General features: G+C 33.4%; 1 protein-coding gene across 1 annotated transcript in view; it reads left to right on the forward strand.

Moving 5' to 3' along the window:
- LOC143237452 (protein dachsous-like) overlaps positions 1 to 23,872 on the forward strand; it is a 137,913-nt gene that overhangs the window by 69,308 nt on the left and 44,733 nt on the right. Inside the window, 6 exon segments of the mRNA XM_076476716.1 lie at positions 8,247 to 8,433; positions 10,170 to 10,400; positions 12,122 to 12,358; positions 13,738 to 13,913; positions 14,322 to 15,147; positions 18,582 to 18,860. Coding sequence (XP_076332831.1) covers positions 8,247 to 8,433; positions 10,170 to 10,400; positions 12,122 to 12,358; positions 13,738 to 13,913; positions 14,322 to 15,147; positions 18,582 to 18,860 — 1,936 coding nt within the window.

Consider the following 23,872-nt stretch of genomic DNA (forward strand, 5'->3'; position numbering starts at 1 on the left):
GCCAAATGTTGTTTATTTTTCTGTTGATGTCGGGAATATATGGTATGCAACAGTATATGGTTTCGTGATTTCTTAAATCGGGGGTATATTTACTTTTACCTCTTTCTTTCTTTGTGAACCTGACGATGACCGAAGTAGGTCGAAACGTTGTTCGCTCCTCCACATAAAAAATTTCTCAACCCAAACCAGTCGTTTTTACATATATTCTTCGATGATTTATTTTCTGTAACTGGTAAGAACGTCGACATTTTAGAAGGATACGTTTGGAATATGGCATTCTTCAAGAACTGTCTAATCACTTGTTTTAAATGCATAAAGTGGATAAATGAATAATAATACAATAGGGATTTTATCTTTTAGTAATGATTAGTAAGGTAGCTTTAAGTTAATATTTTTATATATAATATATTGTGGGAAAATATATAAAATAGTTTTTTTAATTATTGTAATTCTGTATAATACATTGTATCTTACCATTGTTGTCATGACAGATGATGAACTACTATTTTTTAAGCACGTTTCTTTTTTTAATTTAATGAATTTAAAGAACTTATCTTCTTATCAAAAATTATCTGCGTTATTGTCCCTAATTTAGCAGTAAAAGATTAGAGGGAAAGCTGATAGTCATTACCACTCACTGCCAACTGGCTACTCTTTTATCAACGCATGACAAGGTTGGCCGTCACATTATACATTATAGTGGTGTCATCGACTGAAAGGGTGGGCATGATTGGTGAGAGGGGGATCCGAACCCGCAACCTCCAGTTTGAGAGTCTACCTCCCGTAATAATATGACCATCCAAGGCCTATTTATAGATAAACGAAATAAACATATGTTTAAAACATTTTGTTATTAATTTCTTTGGTTAGGTTTACAAAGCGTTATCATGTGGAAGGTGACGATGATGTTAGGAAATGTAATGGCTTGAAAACAAATATTCAAATCGTACGTACTTGTTTATCCATAACTAAAAGTCATGTTGAAAACTTTCTGTTTAGTTTAGTTATAAGACTGTGAGGTTATAACGTTAAAAATTGCATTCCGGTAACGCCAAAGGGTAGAGCACTGATAGCCCATTGTATAGCTTTGTACTTAAACACATACACACACTTGTTCCTATTATATATCAGTTACTCAGTTGAAACAATGCTCAATAGCTATTGAAGATTTAAAAGAAAAATATTTACTTATTATTTTATCATATCACATTAAATGTTATTACTTTGTAAATTATTTTCCTTTTTATTCAAAACGTTATAATTTTCGATGAACACTGGGGCTAATACTTCACTTGCGCACGTATTATTGTTTATCGTATCAAATTGAAGTTTATTTTTACTGTTATTTTCCTTTTTATTTAAAACTTCACACTGTTTGATGGACACTTAGTCTAATATTCCACTTGCCCACTTTTTCCTACAACATTGCCCCTCATTACTGAAACTTAGATTTAAGTGTTTGTCCTAGACTTTGATACAAAGTAATGTAAAGTATCAAATTGTTCTTTAAAACTGAATAAAGCCAAACTACGAAATTATTCTTGCGATCTTTTTTCTCTTTGTTTACGATTCAGTTGGCTAAATTTCCGAGACAACAAAAACTGTATGTCATGCAATATTACAGAAACAATCGAAGGATTAAATTCGATTTTGAGATTACACTGTTCTTAACATTTAATTTTATACTCAGACACATAAAATAAGTTGCCTTCTAACATCCCCCGCTGGGACATCAGTAAGTCTACAGATTTACAATGCTAAAATCAGAGGTTCGATTTCTCTCAATCAACACTACAAATACCCCATTGTATCTTTGCTATAAGAAAACTCAAACACACACGTCTTTTAACGTCGGAAGTAATGTTTTTATTTTCTAATTGATCTTTAATATAGATGACTGAGTAACATTTTATTGAATCTTGCTAGTATCTATAGAAAAAAAAAGATAAACAGTAAAATAATATGAAATTAAAAATTGTTTTGGGATTGTAAATGAATTTGTAACATTAATAACGCCTTTTGCATACAAGGCAAAACGGTCAGGTCAGAGACCGCTAGGGTTCAGATATAGCAATCCCTCAAGGGCTTTGAAAAGCTTGCTCTGACTTTCGATTTCATACGAGCTAAGAAACACTTTAAATAAATTTTTTCGTCTGAAAAATAGAAAGAAAAAACATTAAAATGTTGTTGAACAAATTATTATATTTTTATAAGTTCGTTATTTTTTGCGCTAGGAAGAATGTTTTAAGCTCCGAATTACTTTTTGATTAATAGATTACTTATAGCTGGGGCATTTCTTAAAGTCTTACAGTGACAAAATTTTTCCTGCGTTCTTGGAATTATATTTTGTTTTCATGACAAGGTACGCTTGCAATATTTATATATACATATATACAAAAATAAAAATTCCTCGCTTTTACTATAATCTTTATAACCCTGACTAACGATTTATTTTAGTTAAAATAACCTTGTTTGCATTCCATCTAGTAATTATTATTAAAGAGTGAAAATAGCAATCTATTTGTTCAACGTTTTCTTGTAGTAACATAAAAAATCACAATAAACGCTAGAGGTTTTATTATAAATAACAAACTGTTGAATTAACCAAGTATTAAAATAACATGAATAGTCTATTATTAAAACCAATATATTTATTATGTCGGAAATTTTAGAAAATTATGCATAATGGCCTTGAATTTTTACACGAATATCTTTTTTTTAGAAATTTACTAAAAATTCACTGAAATAAAAACAAACACTTCTAAAGAAACCTTACTTAAGAAGTAATATAGAAAATGCGCAATATGAAAACATTATAGAGCTAATAAATTACGACTTTGGAAATATTCACAGTACGATTATTATAATAGACGAAATAAGAACCACGTCGGTATAAAAGATTACCTATAACTTAATAATTTTCATTTTGCTGTGAGTTGTTTAGAGAACTGTTCGCTGACTTTGACATATATGGTCTTGTTTTTAAGAGAAAAACGTTGCTTAAAATACAGATAATCATACCCAAAATTTACGGCTTAACTAGTTCTATTTACAAGCTGCTTTGACAGTTATTCGAATAGTTTGTTTGGACATGAGTCATTCTTCATATCATATTTATACAATCTGATATTAGTACACGAACGTCATAGAGTAGAAAACAAAGATTATTGAGTAATTATTTGCTCTGGTGTGACATACATAATCCAGTATACTTCTATTTTATATGCATCAGTCCAACTGGAAATCGAACGTCTTGTTTTATGCGATAGGCAGGCAACATTGCCAGGTGCAAAACGAATTTATATAATTCAATTTATGTTAATCACAATTATTGATTTGGAATTTGTATATACTACTATGTTGGTTTTATAATGTCTTAACATTTTCTTTTGTTTGTTACTCTTTCACTAAATGGTAATTTCATAAATTTGATGTAATACTGCAGACTCCCTTAAGCACTATCGTGAACTCCCAGGGAGCCGCGGACTAGTTTGTGGACTTCTCATCTGCAGCGTTACAATAGTCGATTTAGCTCATCAAGTTTGGGAGTGGGTATGTGTACGTATATATCAAAAAGTACAATACAGTCTTGGCCCGGCATAGTCAGGTGGATAAGACATTCGACTTGTGATATGAGGGTCGCGGGTCCGAATCCCAAACATGCTCGCCCTTTCAGTTGTGGGGGCGTTATAACGTTTCGGTCAATCCCACTATTCGTTGATAAAAGAGTAACCCAAGAGTTGGTGGTGGGTGGTGATAACTAGTTGCCTTTCCTCTAGTCTTACACTGAAAAATTATGGACAGCTAGCGCAGATAGCCCTCGTGTAACTTTGCGTGAAATTTAAACAAACAAACTATAGTCTCATACTATGTATGAACAAGAGCTAATTGTTTGAATCTCATATACTCAGCAAATTATTGTTCATTTGTTTTTGGCCCGGCATGGCCAAATGAATCGAATCCTCGTTACACCAAACATGCTCGCTCTTTCTGTTGTGGGAGCGTTATAAATGTGACAGTCTATCCCACTATTCGTTGGTAAAATAGTAGCCCAAGAGTTGGCAGTGGATAGTGATGAATAACTGCTTTCCTTCTAATCTTACACTACTAAATTAGGTATGGCTAGCGCAGATAGCCCTCGTGTAGCTTTGCGTGAAAATAAAAACAAACAAAACAATTATTTGTTTTTGAATTTCGTGTAAAGCTACAAAATAAAAACACAAACACACAAACAAAAACAGGGAGCATCTGTGCATAGTCTTCCTAATTTTAATTGATGTCTTGAATAAAGAGATATGCAGTTATCAACAGCATTTACCGCCAATTCTTAAGCTACTCTTATCCGACCAAATGGTGGGATTTTACCATTATGCTTATACGCACCCAAAGCCCAAACGTGTGTTTTGTGGCAATGTAAAGTAAATCACGATTCCTTTGAATCAGAGTACGCTGACAATTAAATTACTCTGAACTACTACAAATGTTAAACTATCTACTAGAACGAAGAAGATCAGTTTATGGGACAGAAAACTGTAATGTACAAGGTGGAGGTTCCAAAACAAATGTGTCAATCGTTTATGCAAAATGCATTAACTTAAGTTAACAAGTTTCTTACTTTCCAAGAAATTAAAAAATATCATACTTTTATTAACAAACCTTTCGCTTTTTTCTATGAAAAAACTCTTTAAATTTATACAGTTTTCTTGTTCAGATATAATATGCTGATGTTTATCTATAAACATCTAGTGTTCGAATGCCGGCCTTGCATATTGGGAATGTCACATTTAAATCTATGTGTGTATATATATATTGTGAATAAAACAATTAAAGACCGATTAAATTCATGATAAAAAAATCGTTTTCAGACATCTTTAGTACCTGGAGTTACCTTATAGTATGAAGGCATCCCGTACATGTTCTGGGGCTTAAACCTGGTGAGCGTGCTGTTCATTCTACTTGTTCATTGGCCCTCTTCTTTCAAGGAACATGTCGGCCATCGGACGAATTTCGCCTGTTGGGTAGTGTTACCACTACCTACTAGGCTGTACACATGGCCAGTTGAACAAGGACCTGTTCTCTCTACCCTGTGTCATGAATGGAATTATTCTGCACGATGTAGATGTTAATATGTCAAACAGCGCTTTTGTTGCCCACACCATGCTTCAAGCGTCTCCATATGCGTTACGGTGCCTTATGGAATTCAGGTTAAAATTTTCTCTAAAGGAATAAAAGTCTGTTGTTTGGCGTGTAAAGTGAAATACACTTCACCTAAGAGACAAAAAATATATATATTGTTGAAACTATTGTAAGCTTTGTAACTTTTTTGAGCTTCTACACGATCTTTCAAAGGCACCACATTTATTTGCTGCTGCGAACATGTGATTTAGTTCTTACAGATTTTACCCTACAAGAGCAGAAACATAAAATCCAACCACAGCTATCGTATTATGGGTGATGGTTTGCAGATATTTTAATAATCGTACCATTGGTTTGGACACCGCCACACGCTCTGCTGATGACGCTTTGAGACACAAACCTTTAACAGCAATTTAAAACCAAAGAATTTTGATGGCACTCGGCACATGACTTGAACAAGAAATATATATATATATTCAATAAATGTGCCCATACTTGAGCTCTGACCCATGAGGTAGAATGTATGGCGAGTTTCATTCCAATAGACAGAATGTGACGAACTTTCAAATCTAATGAGATTGTTTTTACAGTGTTTCTGTAAACATTGATAATTCAATGTCTAAAATCAGTACTGATCATTCTTTAGTATATATTCTGTAAAACTGATCGTCTTGGTGTGAATTTTAAATATTTATTTGTGAATTAACATGGTTATTGTATTATTTGATTATTTGCGAGTTTAAAGCAGAGAAGGAGATAAAGCGAAAGAGACCCAAGAGCAACGCCTTTTATTGTATATACTAGTGTGTATATGTATAAAAACAAACACACGTGTGTGTATTTTATATAAGCTGTGCTATTTTTGAAGCGCATTTTCTCCAAATATTTAACTTAATCTCAAAAGTTAAATCTTAATGATAAAATGGTGTTTTTATGATAACATTATCTCATTGTTAAGAACGACTTGTTTGCTATGTCATATATAAATGTAATAGTTAAACTAACCAAAATATTGCCATATTTGTTGTTTTGATGAGCATTGTGTTCAATGGTTATTTCACATTAAAACTTTATAACGTGTTACTTATTGTATACCTTTTAAATACTAGTTGATTTCCGGACACGTGCACTTTTTTCTTCAAGCTTGTCCTTCTTCTTATGGAATTATTGTTTTTAGTAATGAAACATTGTACATTATCTATCAGAAATACCTAAAAAAATTCAAATACGGCTTGTAACCTACAATGTAAAAATCCCAAAGTTCATCAGGATCAGCCGGTACATGGTTAAAGTTCGTATCACCTTGCATCCTGTGTCAGCGTCAAGATCGGTATTCAGTCGGGTTCAGGTTGAAAGGCTTCATTCCGCATATCGGTAGGTGGCATCTTTGAACAAATGCATCATCTTTCTTCGTGCGTTAAAATGAAGGGTTGACGTGATTATAGTTGTATCCATGGTAATTAAAGTGGAATGTTTATGCATTTGTATATGTGTGTTTTCTTTCCTGAAAAACAAAAAAAAACAGTCATAATCTATCTGCACTATAGTTTCAACGTCACCTTCACATACCATATAAGAAAATTGTTATAGGCTATCCCTCGCCATCTGTAAGAAAATGGTAATTACTTTTTGTCATTCATGTGTTTATATCATCTTGACATACCGATTAGAAAGGTAGCGCTGCCCCTTAAAGTGTGCTTCCAATATTTCTAAAATTTCATTTTTCAACTTAACCTAAATCTAATGTTTAGCTCCTTTCCAAGATAAATAACGTATTTTTATCTCAAAATTCTTATTAATTAATTTATAGTAAATAATTAAAAATAAAAACCTAATTTATTTTCATTTTACTCCGTTAAAACCAATATCAGCATGAAATTTACCACGCTTGTTAATATTACACTTTTCTATAGCTTGGGGTTTTTGTTAATTCAAAAATCTTTATCAATTATTTTATTATGAATCTAATTACCACTAACGAAGGCATTAACTAAAATTAATTTCCCATAGCTCGTTAACATTGCAGAAAATTTGCAGAGTTTTTAATTAAAATTATGAGGATGTTCATAACGAGGTTGTATATCATTCCTAAGTAAAGTTATGGTATTAAAACAGCTTATGTTACGTATTTCTTTAACTCTGCTACAGTAGTGATCCATATGACATATATGACTACATTAAAATATACTTTCAGAGATTGTTGCATCATACTTTTGTTTTGTGCTCAACTTGAAGGTAAAAAGAAGTGTAAAACGGTGTTTCTTCAGCATAGAAATTTGCTCAATTTTAAGGGTGGGTGCTACCTTAAGATTCTTGTAGTATTCTATGCTTAACAATTTGTAATAAGATAATTACGATATGCTTCCTCTACAGTTTCAGAGTTGTTTCGTACTCAAGTGAAAAAGTGATAGCCGTCTGACCTTTTTATATATATTTGTGCACCAGCAACAAAATTTTATTACATCGATATACGGTTTTCTTAGTCTATATAGAGTTTTCCTGTATCTATAAAATAAACAGTGATTAACTTGTGGTATTCCAACAAACTTCACTACCTTACCTAAAACAGTTAAAATTTGTCATTTTCTTAGTATAATGTCGTCCTCCTCACACTTGTAAGTGTAAGTTTACAGTGTAGCTTAACTACCTTTATTACATGGTTACATGTAATTACATCATACTTTTATTTTGTTACAGTCACCACATGAGAAAGTACGTACTCGATTACCTGTAAGAAAAAAACACAATGTACCTTCTTTAGAGTTGTAATATCAGCTTGAGAATAGAAAACAGACACAATTTGGTATTCATGATTATACAAAACATGTTCTTTTTTATTATATAGAACTATGTAAATAATTTGTTGACAGTGTGGTATTTTTGTAGTGGAAAAAAAAGCATATATACTGAGTATGGGTTTCCCATAGTTTCTCTATTGATCGGACGAGCCACAAAAATTTCGCATTGCTAGATTTCTGTAGTTACTAATGTGTTATATATCTGTGTGTGCCATTAGTATGGAAATCTTTATGATACAAATTAGAGTTACAACACTAATATTTTTATGTTTCATTTTCTGCTTTTAACTGACAAATTGATTAATTTTGCAGGTGTCCGCCACTGACCCTGATTGCGGAGTTAATGCGATGGTGAACTATACCTTAGGCAGTGGGACTGAGCCACTGGTTTATAAGGATTTCATTATCCACGCGGATCGTGGTGATTTATGTATCAATAGGACTTTGGATCATGAGAAGCAAAGTTTCTATGAGATATCTGTTTTGGCCACTGACAGAGGTACATTTCCACATTATCATAATTGTTTGTGAATCATTTAACTCATTAACTTATTAAATATTTTATTATTTATAAATATTTAGTAAGTTATTAAGTAATAATAACACTTTTTATATAATCTCAGAGCTTGTCTACGTTGAGATTTAGTCTAAGTTTAAATCTCAATTTTTCGTAAAGTAAGTATTAGTTCAGGCTGTAAATTGTATTCTAGCAATTTTTAAGATACATTGTTTAGTTCATTGAAATAAAAACTTGGTGCAGCTAATGTTCGTTAAAAATTACTTTATGCATTCATAGGTTTATATAATTTCTTAAAATCATAATTTATTGCGATTATTTCCGAAAATTGTTTCTTGGTTGATTATTCTTTCATAAAACCAATATTTCGGCTATTAAAACATTTTCTTTTTTATCTTCTTTCTAAAAGGTGCCCCTCGATAGTACAGCGGTATGTCTACGGACTTGCAACGCTAAAATCAGGGGATTCGATTCCCCTCGGTGGGATCAGCAGATAGCTCGATGTGTCTATGCTATAAGAAAATACACAAACACACGCTTTCTACAAGTTAAAAACGATCTAAAAGTAATTTTCTGAAGGCTTGTGAAATCTGGATTATAGGAAGTTGACCTGACCTGTTTCTCAGAAGTCAGTCTACAGTGTGACTTCAGTAATCTGCGCTACAAAAAACCACCTCAAGCTATTCTCACAAATTTCTGTAATTATCGAGCATATAGGATTATTGCGTCTCATACAACCATAAATTCGCATTCTCAAAAATATTACACCAGCAGATTTGAAAAGCGCTTAAACAGATAATTTATCTATTAACTGCTGCTTAGTTTAGCTATTTTGGTATATCAGGAAATCTTTAGATATTCCACTCTGCTAAAAACGAAAGCTAACATTTCGGTTTCTTTTTCTCGAAAAAGGCCCGGCATGAGCAAGTGGTTAGGGTGCTCGACTCAAAATCTGAGAGTCGCGTCGAATTTCCTCACACCAAACATGCTCTTCTTTCAGCCGTGGGGGCGTTATAGATGTTGTGGTCAATCCCACTATTCGTTAGTAAAAGAGTGGCCAAAGAGTTTGCGGTGAAGGTAATGACTAGCTGCCTTCCCTCTAATCTTACACTGCTAAATTAGGGATGGCTAGCGCAGATAGCCTTCTTGTAGCTTTACGTGAAATTCAGAAATAAACAAAGAAACAATTCTCGAAAACTGTAAAGGATTCAGTTTCGTATACAGCATGGTGAACACTTTAGCGAATTTTTAACCTTTACTTAAATGCTTGCATATATATACATATGAGTTTAATGGGGTGCACCTTATATTATCTGAGACTTTTTAGTTTAGCGCAGTGCATTTTTTTATACTCGAGAGTTTGCGCACAATTTAATTGTAGAGTTTTTTAACTCTTTCAAACATGGAACAATTTTTCCAAACTTCTTGAACAAGTCATAATATGAATATAATGTTTCTTTTTTTAACCTGATCACTTCTACTTTACATCTTAACAGGGTTTACACTTTTGTGTAGCTTGGTTCTTTTTTTCGCATCTCATCTTTATATGACTGGACCTTTTATTCGAATTTAATTGTTTATATACATTTAAAATATTTTAACAACATTACTCAATACATAGCCTATGTATACTACATGTAAACAAAAAATCACAAGATTAATTGTTTGATGAGTATTTATTGTAAATTTTCCATTACTTTGTTGATTTCACATCCTAGGAGGTCTGAGTACCACGGCCATGATAAAAGTACAGGTAATAGACGTGAATGACAATCGGCCTATTTTTTACCCACGTGAATATAACGTTAGTCTTCGAGAACAGACCAGTGTTTCGTCGTCTGTTGTTGTCGTAGTGGCCAGTGACTCAGATTCAGGCATCTATGGACGTGTCACCTACAGCATAGTGGATGGGAATGATTCCGGATTTTTCAAAATTGATGAAAATACTGGTGAGCTTTATACATATATTATGTGAAAGGAAGATATACAGTTCACAATAAATGATAATATGAGTAAGGATATGAAATACACTGGTAATTGTGCTCATTTTTTATCATAGAATCATTACTTTTAAGTTTCGCCAATAATTTATAGACATTCTTTACAATGATTCTGCCTTATATGCAACTTAGAATGTACGAGATTCCGACAAGCCTTATTATTTATTGATAAGTAACTATGTATTAATCTTTGTTTGAATTAAATATTTCCTTTGAGGTTTCCTTATAAGCACGATATATCAGTGTCAATACATTCCTCTAAAACAGGGGTTCTTAACCAGGTGTGCCCGCACTCCTAGGGGGTGCGAAGATGATTCCCAAGGGGTGCGAGGATGCCCATGAATAATTAAAGCAAATCTATATTTTTACATAAGAGTATGCTTTATATTTCTCCTAAGAAGAAGTTTCCTAAGTTTCCAGGGGGTGCGAGAAATGATTACTGATTTGAAAGGGGTGCAAACACTGAAAAAGGTTAAGAACCACTGCTCTAAAACTAAGATAAAATTTTAACGACGTAAATCGTTTCATTTATTTTAAAATCATCGACACTTTTATAATGTATTAAATAATTCGTGAAAAATAAATGATTAATAACAAACATTTCACGGTAAATCAAGTTATAAATAAATTAACAAACGCTTGGAGAGGATGTAATACTCGATAATTTTTAGGAAAAAGAAAATTCAAAGGAGATTTAGTATTTATGAAAACTTTAATAATACCAACAGACGCAGGTGTCTAGTTATTATCGCTAACTGAATTTTATGATAACTGAGTAATTATATTCACATCTATACCGAGGAGAGTGAATAAAAAATGAAGAAACCATATACGTCACTTCCATACTATTAGTATTTGTATCTTGGAGACATTTTCATTTTTTCCACATATTTGTTGAAAACTGACTATTTCAGATAATTTTATTACTTGTAGTTTATGCCGTGTTGTATACACTAGAATAAATATCTGTTCGCCGGGCAGGTACAGCTGCTATCTGCTGCAGAAGGCAACTGAGTCTGTGGTCTTTTCTGAAATTGTCTGACAGTTCTACAATAATTTTTATTATCCATAAGAAAAAGATTTTATGGAAATTTTAGTTTAAAAATGAGCTACCGCTAAAGCATTACATTCCAGAACGGATTTTATTGAAGTATTTCTTTGTAGAGCGATTATCGATAAAAGTGCCTTACTTTTCTGAAGACTCATGCGGTCTTCACCAACGGAAAATAAACATTTTTTTAAAAGTTTGTTTTCGACTGTTTTATATTTGAAACGTATCCTTTTTTAATCATTTTTATTTATTCAATGTGCGTGTATGTTTTCTTATAGCAAAGTCACATCGGTCAATCTTCTGAGTCCAGCGAGAGGAATCGAACCTCTAGTTTTAGCGTTGTAAATCTACAGGCTCATCGCTGTACTAGCGGAGAACATGGTTGAATATGAAACATATTATTGTGGGGAAATTTCAGTTGTTTTATTTATTGCCTAGTTAACTAGCTATGATTGATGAGAATCAGTGCGGTTGTTCCTGAAATTAGAGTTTTGGACATTTACATCGTAAGTTATAATAGGAAATATATATATATACCTCCGTGTGTGTGTACGTATATATATATATTTATATATTTATAAAGAGAGAGAGTTTTTACATGTATACGTATGTATTACAGGAGAGATATTTGTTATTGGACGTCTGGATACGACAAAAAGTCTTTACCATGTGGAAATCACAGCTAAGGACGGTACAGGGTTAACGTCGGAGAAGAACGCTCACGTGTACTTCAGTGTTTTGACTCACAGCCAGCAACCGCCGACGTTTAAGCAGGCCCGTTACAGTTTTTCTATTGCTGAAAACGCGGTTCCTAGAACTCTTGTAGGAGCTGTTGTGGCTACTGGCAGCAACAGAGGTAACTATTAATTATAATTGAATACAGTCTACTTTGTGAAGTAATTTTATCTTTGAATTTGGACTTGATTCTCACAGTTACAGATCATATTTCTATAAAAATATAATATTAACGAAGATAATTGAAAATTACCATAAACATGTTTATTTTTTCTTTGGTGTATTATAATATTTAAAATTACGTCAATTTCAATGGCACAAACCTTTGAAAAATGTTCAGAGCATTTAGCTTTAAACTTAGGAAGTTCTATAGTAAAGATGAACCTACTGGACTAGTGATTCAGAGTCACATACTTTTTAAACATAATTGATATTGACAAACATTACACTTGTTTAATCCGTTTTTCTTTATTACAATGTGTACGGCTCAATTCAGAGCTGATTTTAATATAATACATAATTACTATAGCAACAGCAGCTCGTATATCCTAATCTAACGTAGTTTCCCTTGTAGTAATTACAACATAAGTGTCTCTCGGCGAGTCAGCGATTAATTTATAGACTTACCAAACTAAAATCTAGGGCTCGATTCCCCTCGTTGGACATAGTGCTGATAGCCTATAGTGTAGCTTTTCACTAAGAAAACAACTATAACGTAAGCAGAGAACAAAAAGAAAAAATGGAATTTCTTTTCTGATTAACCTGTTTGGCAGCGACTCTATATTGACTTTTCAGATACGCTATTCAATTTTTTAATGAAATTTTTTTAGTATCAACAAGATAATCTTAAACTTAAGAATGTTCAGCGATAATTGCGTTTAACAATAGAAAAAAAATAGAAAAATACGGTTTTTTCTTTTCTTTTTAACCCGATCAAATGATTAATAGAAGCAATCAACAAATGCCGTGAGCATGTTTTCAACATTTATCTAAACTGATGGAAAATATTGTCATTACTACAGTACATATTGTATTTAAATTCCTAGCAGGTAATGAAACGAATATGGCAGGAGCTTTTATATACTTTTTTTTACCTTTTAAATTGAACAGAAAAAAAATATTATTCTGTAGTGAATATAATAAAATGTGAAAAATCAAAAATAAAACCTTTTGTTGTTTCTTTTCCTTGCATTAATTTTGACCACTGTTATTCATACAGATATTATCTTCAGTATTACTTTGTTCGTATTGTTTAGTAAGACTGGTATATAAAAAAAAGGTTTCGGTCACGGATATTCACTTTTAAAAAGGCAATTTGTTCACAAAAAAATAATGATTTTCTTTAAGACAGACAACAACTATATCAAAATATTCTAATATCTTATGTTTTTGCATGCTTTCTCTAAATAATATTTTTACGTATTTTGAAATAAAATAATGTTAGTCATCCAAAGTTTTATTACGTGGACACTAACGTTAAGAGCTTGTATTGTTTGCCAGAAAACAACGATGTCAGGTATTCCATTTATTCCGGAGATCCTGATGAATATTTTAGTATTAACTCAACTACAGGAGCCATCCACACGAGGAGAACACTAGACCATGAGACACATTCCATTCTTTTGTTGAATGTTCAGGTAGCGAGCGGTCAACCTCCGTCATATGATCACTCTCAGGTAAATTTTAAGTGTATAATGGTTTACAATAATCTAAGTTTACTTTTTTTATTTCTTTAATTCTATTTGTTTACTCGTTCACACACGGGTTATTTATTAATTTCTGTTAATTTCTAGGTTATTTAAGCTTATATTAATATGGATAATGCCTAGCAAGTTTATTATAACTCATTTTTTACCAGTTGATAAGTATTTGTTAGTGTACATATAGGTCTTAATTTGTTAGTGTACACACAGGTCTTAATTTAGCGTTTAATAGGTTATTTTATGCCAGTTTGTATTCTGTTTACTTCCAGTTTTTTGCAATCGTGATAAAAAATAATACTATCATTGTTGTTAATGGGTTTTTAAGTAGCTTTTGATAATCAATATGAAAATAAAAAAAGAAATATTTTGTTTATTATTTAGGTGAATATTACCATCAAAGATGTGAACGATAATGCTCCACAGTTCAAGAGCACATCTTTTAAGATTAGCGTTCCTGAAAACACTGTTCTTAACAGTCCTATATATGTAGCTCAGGCAAATGATCCAGACAGTGATGCCAATGGTGAAATTCATTACAATATACTCCAAACTTCGAAGGACCTATTCAGTATAGACAATAATATTGGTACTATATCGCTACGAAAAAGCCTCGATTACGAAATACAACGTCAATACATTCTCATATTACGAGCAGAAGATTCTGGGGTGCCATCACTGAGTTCTACAATGACCCTTACGGTAGAAGTACAAGATGTAAATGACAACGTCCCCGAGTTTGAGAAGCCCAGTTATCAGGTTAATATTCTGGAATCATTACCCATTAATTCGCAATTTCTGCAGGTCACTGCAACGGATAGGGACACCGGAAATAATGCTCGACTATCTTATAAACTCACCGGTGGAGATCAAGACAAATTTGGAATATTTCCAAATAACGGATATCTTTATCTCAAAGATACTCTGGACAGAGAGGTTATTAATAGCTACACTCTCAGTGTTCTCGGGATGGACAACGGCGATCCACCTCAATCTGCCAGTGCAACTGTGCTTATTCGAGTCTTGGATGCCAATGACAATACTCCACAGTTCACAAAAAAGAAGTTCTTGTTCACAGTAGAGGAAAACACGAAAAAGGGAAGACTTGTCGGAACTGTAGCCGCTTATGATAAGGATTTAGGGAATAACGCTTCCTTGCGCTACAGTTTATTGTCATCAAACTCCAGTTTTCAAATAAATCCAATCACAGGTTTGTTTACCTTAACTTTAGTTAGCATACTGTCGTCGTCTATTACTCGCCTACTTCACTGATGTAAAACTTGTAGGGTTTATTTCTGTTATTCATTATCGAGCAAATTTAGGCGCAAAGGTGAAGTTGTTCGATTAACATTTAATTCAGAATACATCTTGTGCAAGCACAAACACTTAAGTAAATGTTTTACATATAAAGACAGGATTCCTACAGCGAATTGCTCTTACGTCATAAATAAATGGGCATCGGCACGGCCAGATGGTATAGGGTCCTGAACTCATAATCTCAAGGTCGCATGCTCGAATACCCGTTACACCAAATACGCTCTTCAATTGTGGGGTAATATAAGTGACGATCAAACTCACTATTCGTTGATAAAAAGAGTTGGTGGTGGGTGGTGATGACTAGCTGCCTTGCCTTTAGTCTTACACTGCTAAATTAGGGAAGGCTAGCACGGAGAGCTCTTGTGTAGTTTTGCTCGAAATTCCAAACAAACATATATAAATTCACATGTTCAAGGCGTAATTTTGAATATTTTGGTTCTACAATGTGTTGTCTGAGAACACGTATTAAAGACCATTAGCAAAACACAGCATAAGGTAATTGTCAATCCTTCGCCACCGTTTATAGAACCGTGAAACAAATGTCACTTCTAAACATTTCAACATCTTGGAGATTACGGGAAGCGATGTTACGCACTAAGAAAATTATATATATACAAGATACGTCCTGAATTAAATATTAATCAAACAAATTCAGTTGAATATTATCATGAGTATTTGTATTATAACCTAAAGTAGTGTTATTTAAAAATAATGGAAAACTTGGAAATTATTTATGATCATTATGTAGCGATTTTTAAGTGCAATGACGTTTATTATTTTGACGTGTTTTCTTACCCTTGCAAAGTATTACCGAGAAAACTAGAAGCAAGTTATTGTTTCTTTGAGTATGAAAATGTTGATTCATATAAACTCGTCCATTGTTTTTTTACTAAAACATTTTATGAAAATTATCTCGCCTATTTTGTTTGTTACTGGTCTTATTCTTATACTTATGGTTATTTGTGTCTGTGTGCTTAAACATATAAATTACTAGCCAGATTAAAAATAAAATATTGGTCGAGCCTCGTCAATATAGGCCAACTTTGTTAACATATAGGAATTTGTATCAAAGTTATTATTTTTTGTGTATTTGTTTGTTTTTGAATTTCACGCAAAGCTACACGAGGGCTATTTGCGCCAGATGTCTTTAATTTAGCAATGCAAAATCAAAGAATAGTGAGATTGGCCGCCACACTATAACACCCACACGGCTGAAAGGGCGACCATGTTTGGTGCGACGGGGATTCGAACCCGCGACCCTCATATTGCTAATCGAGCGCCTTAACCACCTGGCCATGCCAGGCCCAACAGTAATAATTGAATGATACTATTCTTTCGAACAAGAATAGTCCAGAATTTGGCGGTAAATATTTCGACATTTTTTTTTCTCTTAAGTCTATAAGCTGGAAATTAGGAATTGTTTTTAGCAGAAAGCCTTTCTATACCCTTGAACAACAATTCTGAATATTTTGCATTTAAATACATCAAAAATTTAACATTACAAATAGCAGAAATCCTAAATCTACCCAAGTATGAAACACATTTTTTTCTAATCTAACACAAACAGCGGTGATTTTAGGTAATCCAACAAAGGAGTGTCTGTTTTGTTATTTACCTAAACGGCCTACTATGCACACAATGAGTTAAACAGAGAGGTCAGAAACCCCCTGATTGAGGCCAGCCGTCCTTAATTTTCAACTGCAAACTAGACGAAGATAACAGTCAGCAATATCAGCCATCTGAAACGGCTACTCTTAACTGAATAACAGGATTTGCTTTTGCTCTTATAATGGACCCCTAGCTAAGATTTTAAAGAGTGTTTGGTGACACCGTGTTTAGAAATCAAGATCAAATCCTCATTTCGATACGTTGACAACTGGATCACGCTTGGGTTTTGACAAAGGAACGTAAACACGTTTGTTTTCCAGTAATCGCGCAAAGTTACTCAGGGGTTGTCTGCGTTAACCGTTTGTAGTTTTGAATTGATAAACTAAAAATAAAGATAAATAGTCCACAGTACCCGTGTCAACTCTTAAGCCGCTCTTGTCTCACCAAATACTGATATTTGACAAAGGTAACAAAGTGTAAAGTGCAATTTTGTTTTTTGTAACTGACACGCTTACCACTAGCACACTCATTGTTTGTTTGTTTTTTTCAATTTCGCGCAAAGCTACAAGAGGACTATCTATCCCTATTTTAGCAGGGTGATAGTAGAGGGAAGGCATCATCACCACCCACCGCCGACTCTTAGGCTACTCCTTTATCAACGAATAATGGGACTTACCGTCACTTTATAACGACTCCACTTCTGAAAGGGTGAATATGTGTAGTGAGACGGGGATTCGAACCCACGACCCTCAGACTGCTAACCACTTAGCTATGCCTGGCCGGGAGGACACTCATTCACCAATTTATTCTTTTGAACTAGTTAATACGTTGTCAGTTTCTGAAACAGTAACATTACAAATTTTCTGAAATTTAGGTACTTGTGAAATGAAGGGCGGAAAATTCATGCCTTAAGCACAACAGGAAATGCGATTGTTTGGGCGTTGCAGGCCAATTATTTTAAATTAATTATGTGTTTAGTCCACTGTTGCTGTCAATTTTTGTTTCCTTTGAATTGTTACCACCTTCGTAATTTTTCAAGCAAAATAAACTTCTAAGAATGAAAGTTCCTGCATAAGATAAGTGAATGAAAGTAATTTTTCATTAGGCTTCTTTAAAACGTCCGGTTATTGTTTATTTAGTGCAAAACCGTGAATTTACTGTCGACTCACAGGACCGGAGGATTGTAAGGTTCGATGATAAGCCACATGTAACTCATTCTTTGATCTATCTTTGTTTTGGCAGAGTATTCATGATGAAACTTTACAGAATGGACGGCAACTGCCTGTTGTGGAGACACAAGACGAAAGGAGGAAGACTTTCGAAACGTCGTCCTCTACACTTGTGTCTCCACAACAGGCAGTTGCCGTCCATTCTTCAAAGTTTCACGTATAACTTATCAAATGGTAATCGTTTGGAATACACGAGTCATTATTTTCTAAAGCTGTGATACTACTGTTGTTTACACATTTATACAAGTTCAAGAAAAACATGGTATTCATTTTATATATACGTGTATAGATATATGAATACATAATAAGAGTGGTGTCATGCATTGAAAATAGGAGTATTGAATTATGTGAAACTCTCTCCTTCTGCTCTTTTTTTTTCCCGCTATAGAAACACTGTATGAAAACTTAGTTTTCATGTGCCATGTGAAGTACGAAGCTGCATTATATTCGCAAAGTTTGGTGACCCAAAGCTTTTATTTTTTTTACCTAGGTGAAATTTTCACTAAACTAACACTGGACAGAGAAACCATGTCTACTTACGAGCTTATTGCAGAGGTACGCGACCAAGGATCACCAATACGATTAAACCGTGCAACAGTGACAATTGAGGTATTAGATAAAAATGATAACAAACCAGTGTTTGTGGAACCTACAGATAAAGTGGTTACTGTACGCGAAGAACAGCCAGTCGGGACTGAAGTGGCGCAGATTCAAGCGACTGACGCCGACGAAGGAGAAAATGCGTCTATCACATATGTTGTTATTCCAGGTGAGTTTCTGAAGTGTACTACAACATTTAAGTAGGATTAGTGAATTTACATATGTCATGGTAGAAAATAGTTTAGACATTCAAGTAGGATTTTCGGCATTCGTGGATTTCTCGAAAATGTAGCTTTGTGATCAATATCAAAAAATTATTACATATGCTCAACCAAAGGATATTAGTGAAATATCTTTAGACTAGTCATCTTACACACAGATTCGAATGGTTATGAATTTTGATATAAAAACAAACTATGAAGTAATCAAGAGTTGAAAAATGTAAAACAGAAGAACATACAAAGTGGTTAGTAGATAATTAGTTAGTAGCTAATCAGTTAGTAGACATTAGTTAGTAGCTAATTAGTTAGTAGATAATTTCCTGGTGGATAAGCCCTAATTTAAAATAAATTTTAATGTTTCTTCTGTCCAGCCTTGAAGCATAAGTTCTTGGCCTTCTTGGCTTAGAAATAGTTACGACTACCTTAGATATGTTTAATTTTTCAACTGGAAACTTCTATTTATAAATATGGTATAATAATCTTTTCGATCTTCTATTCAGTCCTCTTCCCTTACGTTATGTGCTGCACTTTCCACCTGGCACTGTTCCAATGTTTTTGCAGTGAAGGATCTTTCTTCTGGGCTTGCTTCAGTTCCTTTATATCGAAATTTGGGATGCCGTCTTTTGAGACTTGAGGGGCTTGATGTCTCACTTGCTTTTCTTTCCTTGAGTTCTTGTAGTGACCACAGATGCTTCATTAGTCTTCCACGTAATATATAGTTTTTAACTTTATTCTTGCTCTGGAAAACTTTCTCTCTATTTCATCAATCAGCACATACAGATGTACCATGCTCGTCATCTGATCATCAGATAATAAAATGGTTCTAACTGTTGCATCCAGTATCTCAGTATCTCATAGGACCTTCACTTTCCAGTTCTTGACGTAGCCTTCATCTACTGCCATCTTGTGATTTGTTGGCATCTCTCAGTGTTTGCCACATATTCCAGTTACTGCTGGCACTGTTAATCAATTTGTTTAAATTAACCATCAATCATATATGTTTAATCATGGCAATAGCACTTCCTTCTTGTGATGAATCTGATCGGTTGTCTCTTTTCTGTTTCTTCCAGCAATAGCATCCATGGTGATTGTCTTTTATTTTTTGCCAGCACCATTTTTGTAGGTAGTTTTAGCTGCTTTACGTTGACATTTATGCTGTTGCTTGTTGGTGACAGGCTTGTATTTAGTCACATTGTGCCAAATTTGTAATAATTACAGCATTTCTTCCTTTCCATTGACTTCTTGTCATCTTTGATGCCATTTTTTTTCTGATCACCAATTCTAATTTCAGCTTTAACTGGTTATTTCTGAATTTGACAGTTATACTCCCTCCATAGGCTTTCATATACTGTTCTGTCGTTTTGAACATCTTATTTGCGTTTTTTGGTGCCCTGTTCTTTGGAAACAGTGATATGACAGTTGAGCACATAATCATAAATTGTTCACGTACTAGTAGATCTGCCAATCTCTCAAAAATATTTTCATACTTGACTAGGTCATTCATTCTTGTGAATTATCGCTGCAAACGTGCCACAAGCTTAAGTACAGAATAATCTACTGGACAATGCTATCTAAACGTACGCACATGTAGAACGAAAGATTATTTTATATGCCCAGAAGCTACAGGTTTGAAATTACTCTCAATGTGGTTGCATATAGGTTTAGAGAGATATTCAAACAAGCAAAATGAGTTAGAATATTTTGGTAGAAACACTTCTGTGCAACAGATTTTATCTAATATCTGTAAAATTAAATATTCAACTGTTAGCTGTTCTTCCAGTCTTCCAAAAGGGTCATTGATAGTAGAATCTTTAATAAACATAGTGTTAGACAACTTAACCAATAAGGACTTACGCGACATTTTATCCTCTTAACCTCCTTCTGAATTTGTTTTTCTGTCGACCTCATACATACTCACCAAAATCATTAATATCGTAGATAATAATAATACGACTTTTAATGAGCAAAGGTCCTAAATTCCGGGAAAGTCTTACGATTAACTGGAAATACATGAAATAAAGGAATAGTAAATCTTTCAATAAATGTTTACATTAATAGACCAAAAAGTAAAACTTAAAAGTAATTATACTCAGAAAATAGCTAAACATTTTTAAAGAAAATTACAGTCCATTATAGAATAACATACTTAAATAGCTTTATTATAAAATACAATGACCACTTAATTAAAAACTCAGGCAACTTGAAGTTGGTAAAATTACATTTGTTTCAAATATATAGATATACATATACGTGTGTGTGTATTTTCCGTAGCGTATCCTGCTCATCATGGAATACATGTTGTGTGAGCAATAAAAAACATTGCCGAGCACTTAGATTATTGAAATAGGGCATCCGTCATCATTCCCGCCAACACGGTTATATTTCAAGTTTATGTAAAGAACAAGGGTTTAATAAAAAACAAACAAACAATAAACTCCTGGTTAACATGGTGTAAAGGTACGTTCAAACTGATATATAAAATATTATACACAACTACATTAGAATTATATTATATTTTGTTGTACATTTTGTTAACTTTTATCTAAACTTATGATTGGAACTAAAGAAGGATGTAGAACAATATGTCAGCCGCACTACATCTTCTATACACTTTGTCCAATACTAAGGGTTGTCATGTCACTGTAGAATCTTTCAATGAATATAACGAACACTTATGCAATGTTACTTCAGCCTGAGTCGCAGATTTGTATTTATTTGAACTAGAATTTTCATGAACAACAAATCGTAGAACGAAAAACTATATATATAATGAAGTTTAGCATTTTAGTTACGCTTGTAGATATATGTTGTTGTTGTCATTCGACACAGTCAAATGAATTTATCCACCATCTGGTAAAAGGCTTAAAGAAAAACGAATGTCACTATCTGCTTTTAAATATTAAAATGCATCGGCAAACATCTAAGTTCAACGTTTTCATCAAAACATATTATTTAATTTTTAGATTACAAACCTTATTTTATATTTTATATAGTTGATTCAAGCTATATAGTAGTTCCCTGTATATCATAATGTTATTAGTTGGGTCACATTACCTTTCGCTAATTAGTTTAATTATTACTTTGACTATTGTATTTACGTCTAATTATCATCAGCAAACTTTCTCAAGCCTTATCTCGTAACATTTTCCGACTGTTACTGAGGGTTTAACCTTATTTATTACTTCCTGTTGCTCGTGCTCCATGTGTTTTATGTGGCAGAGGCTAGATAAAGCTGAATTAGTTGTGTTAAACACACCTCACAGTACATGTAATATACAGAGATGTCGAACTCCACTTTTACCTATTTGACTTGTATAATAACTGTAACTTATATTATTATATGAATTTTATCATCCTTATTTCGCAACACCTTCCTACACCATTGGATGACATTTTTTTTTTTTTTGTTAAAGTTAACCCGGTTGCATTTTGATTAGAGTGTCAATATTTTTCCTGTTTATTATACGATTCGGGTATTTTTGGAATTCTTTATTTATTACTATTTCGTCTCTTCGCAAAAATTAGTTTTCGCTGCATTATACTGCTAGTCGACGCTACAGCTAAGTAGCAACATGTGTCGTAGTAATTTATGTTTCATGGGCTTTATGAATCATGAAATTTTATTCGAGGGATTGTGTGAAGATTTTCTTATACAAGGTTATACGGAGGTTAACTTGTCCAATGAACAGTACTCGAAGCTATCGACTAGTGTTTATGGATTTCCTAACTATAAAATGGGTGCAACGTGGCTCAGTAACTAATGCTTCCGACTCTTAGTCGGAAGGTTGCGAGTTTGAGGCTTGCCTCTATCATACTGTTCTCCAGCAAGACATTTCATCCCAATTGCCTCAATGTATCCAACTGTATTATGGCTACCAACAGGTAACTGAGGATTAATCAGTGATTGATTGGCATAATATCCAGGGAGATTGTGTCATCATTTTCTCCTGCATGTGTCATTGAAACTGGAGTACAACATCGATCCCCATGTGCTGTCTAGGCATGTAACGTATTTAAGGTAGAGAGATCAGAACAGTAAATTTGACTTCATTACAAAAGGAAGTGGGTGGTATCTTGTGTTTGTCAACAAGAATCTGAAGAGGTTTCTTGGTTCCTTAATGTACTGCTTCCCATAATTACGTTTTGTATTCCACTATCTAGCTTTGTGCTTAACTGCAAAAAAACATACAAACAATTCCTCAAGTTTAAGTACAAGATATATGGCCTTTGTTAAATGTTATCTTATAACTCTATTTATTTTGAAGAATAACATAAATACCATATTTTCTACAAATACGTTAAAGTTTCGATCCAAGTTCATGAAGAGAGGGCAATACGACAATTGGTCGTTAATTTCTTCCTTCTAGTCACACACTGAGACTTTGTTGATGTTCGATAGCAGTCCCTGATTGTTGGTAGACGAACTGGAATGATTGTTTTCACAGAGTAACATGAAATGTAATGTTGTTTTAAGAATGTATGGTCACTAATATGAGAGCACACGAGAAAAGATATATGTGATAACATTTTTATTTTTCTAAATCCGAGTAGGATTAAATACATTAAATACTGATCTCTACACGTCTACTTTCTGTACATTTTTGCATACATTTTTTTCTTCCTCTTCTGTTACTAGAGTAAGACAAAAATTGGATTATCATTTTCCATTTTGTGTGTGATGTTGGTTGTTTAGATGATTATTGAACACTATCAAAGAGTGCGAAAAACGGTTCCAAATCGTAAGTATAATGTGAACTTATCGTAGCTATAGGAAAGGTGTGAAAAGAGATGTGGCAATTGCTTGTTCTTATAGATCTTCTATAAAAAATTCGACAAACAAAAGAAAAAAAAGACAGCTCGCTTATATATATGCAAAAACGGCTCGTTTGGGTTGAGAAAATATTTTACATAGAAGAGCGAACAACGTTTCGACCTTCTTCGGTCATCGTCAGGTTCACGA

This window comes from Tachypleus tridentatus, chromosome 13 (assembly GCF_004210375.1).
Source record: "Tachypleus tridentatus isolate NWPU-2018 chromosome 13, ASM421037v1, whole genome shotgun sequence".
In the NCBI taxonomy this organism is placed as follows: Eukaryota; Metazoa; Arthropoda; class Merostomata; order Xiphosura; family Limulidae; genus Tachypleus; species Tachypleus tridentatus.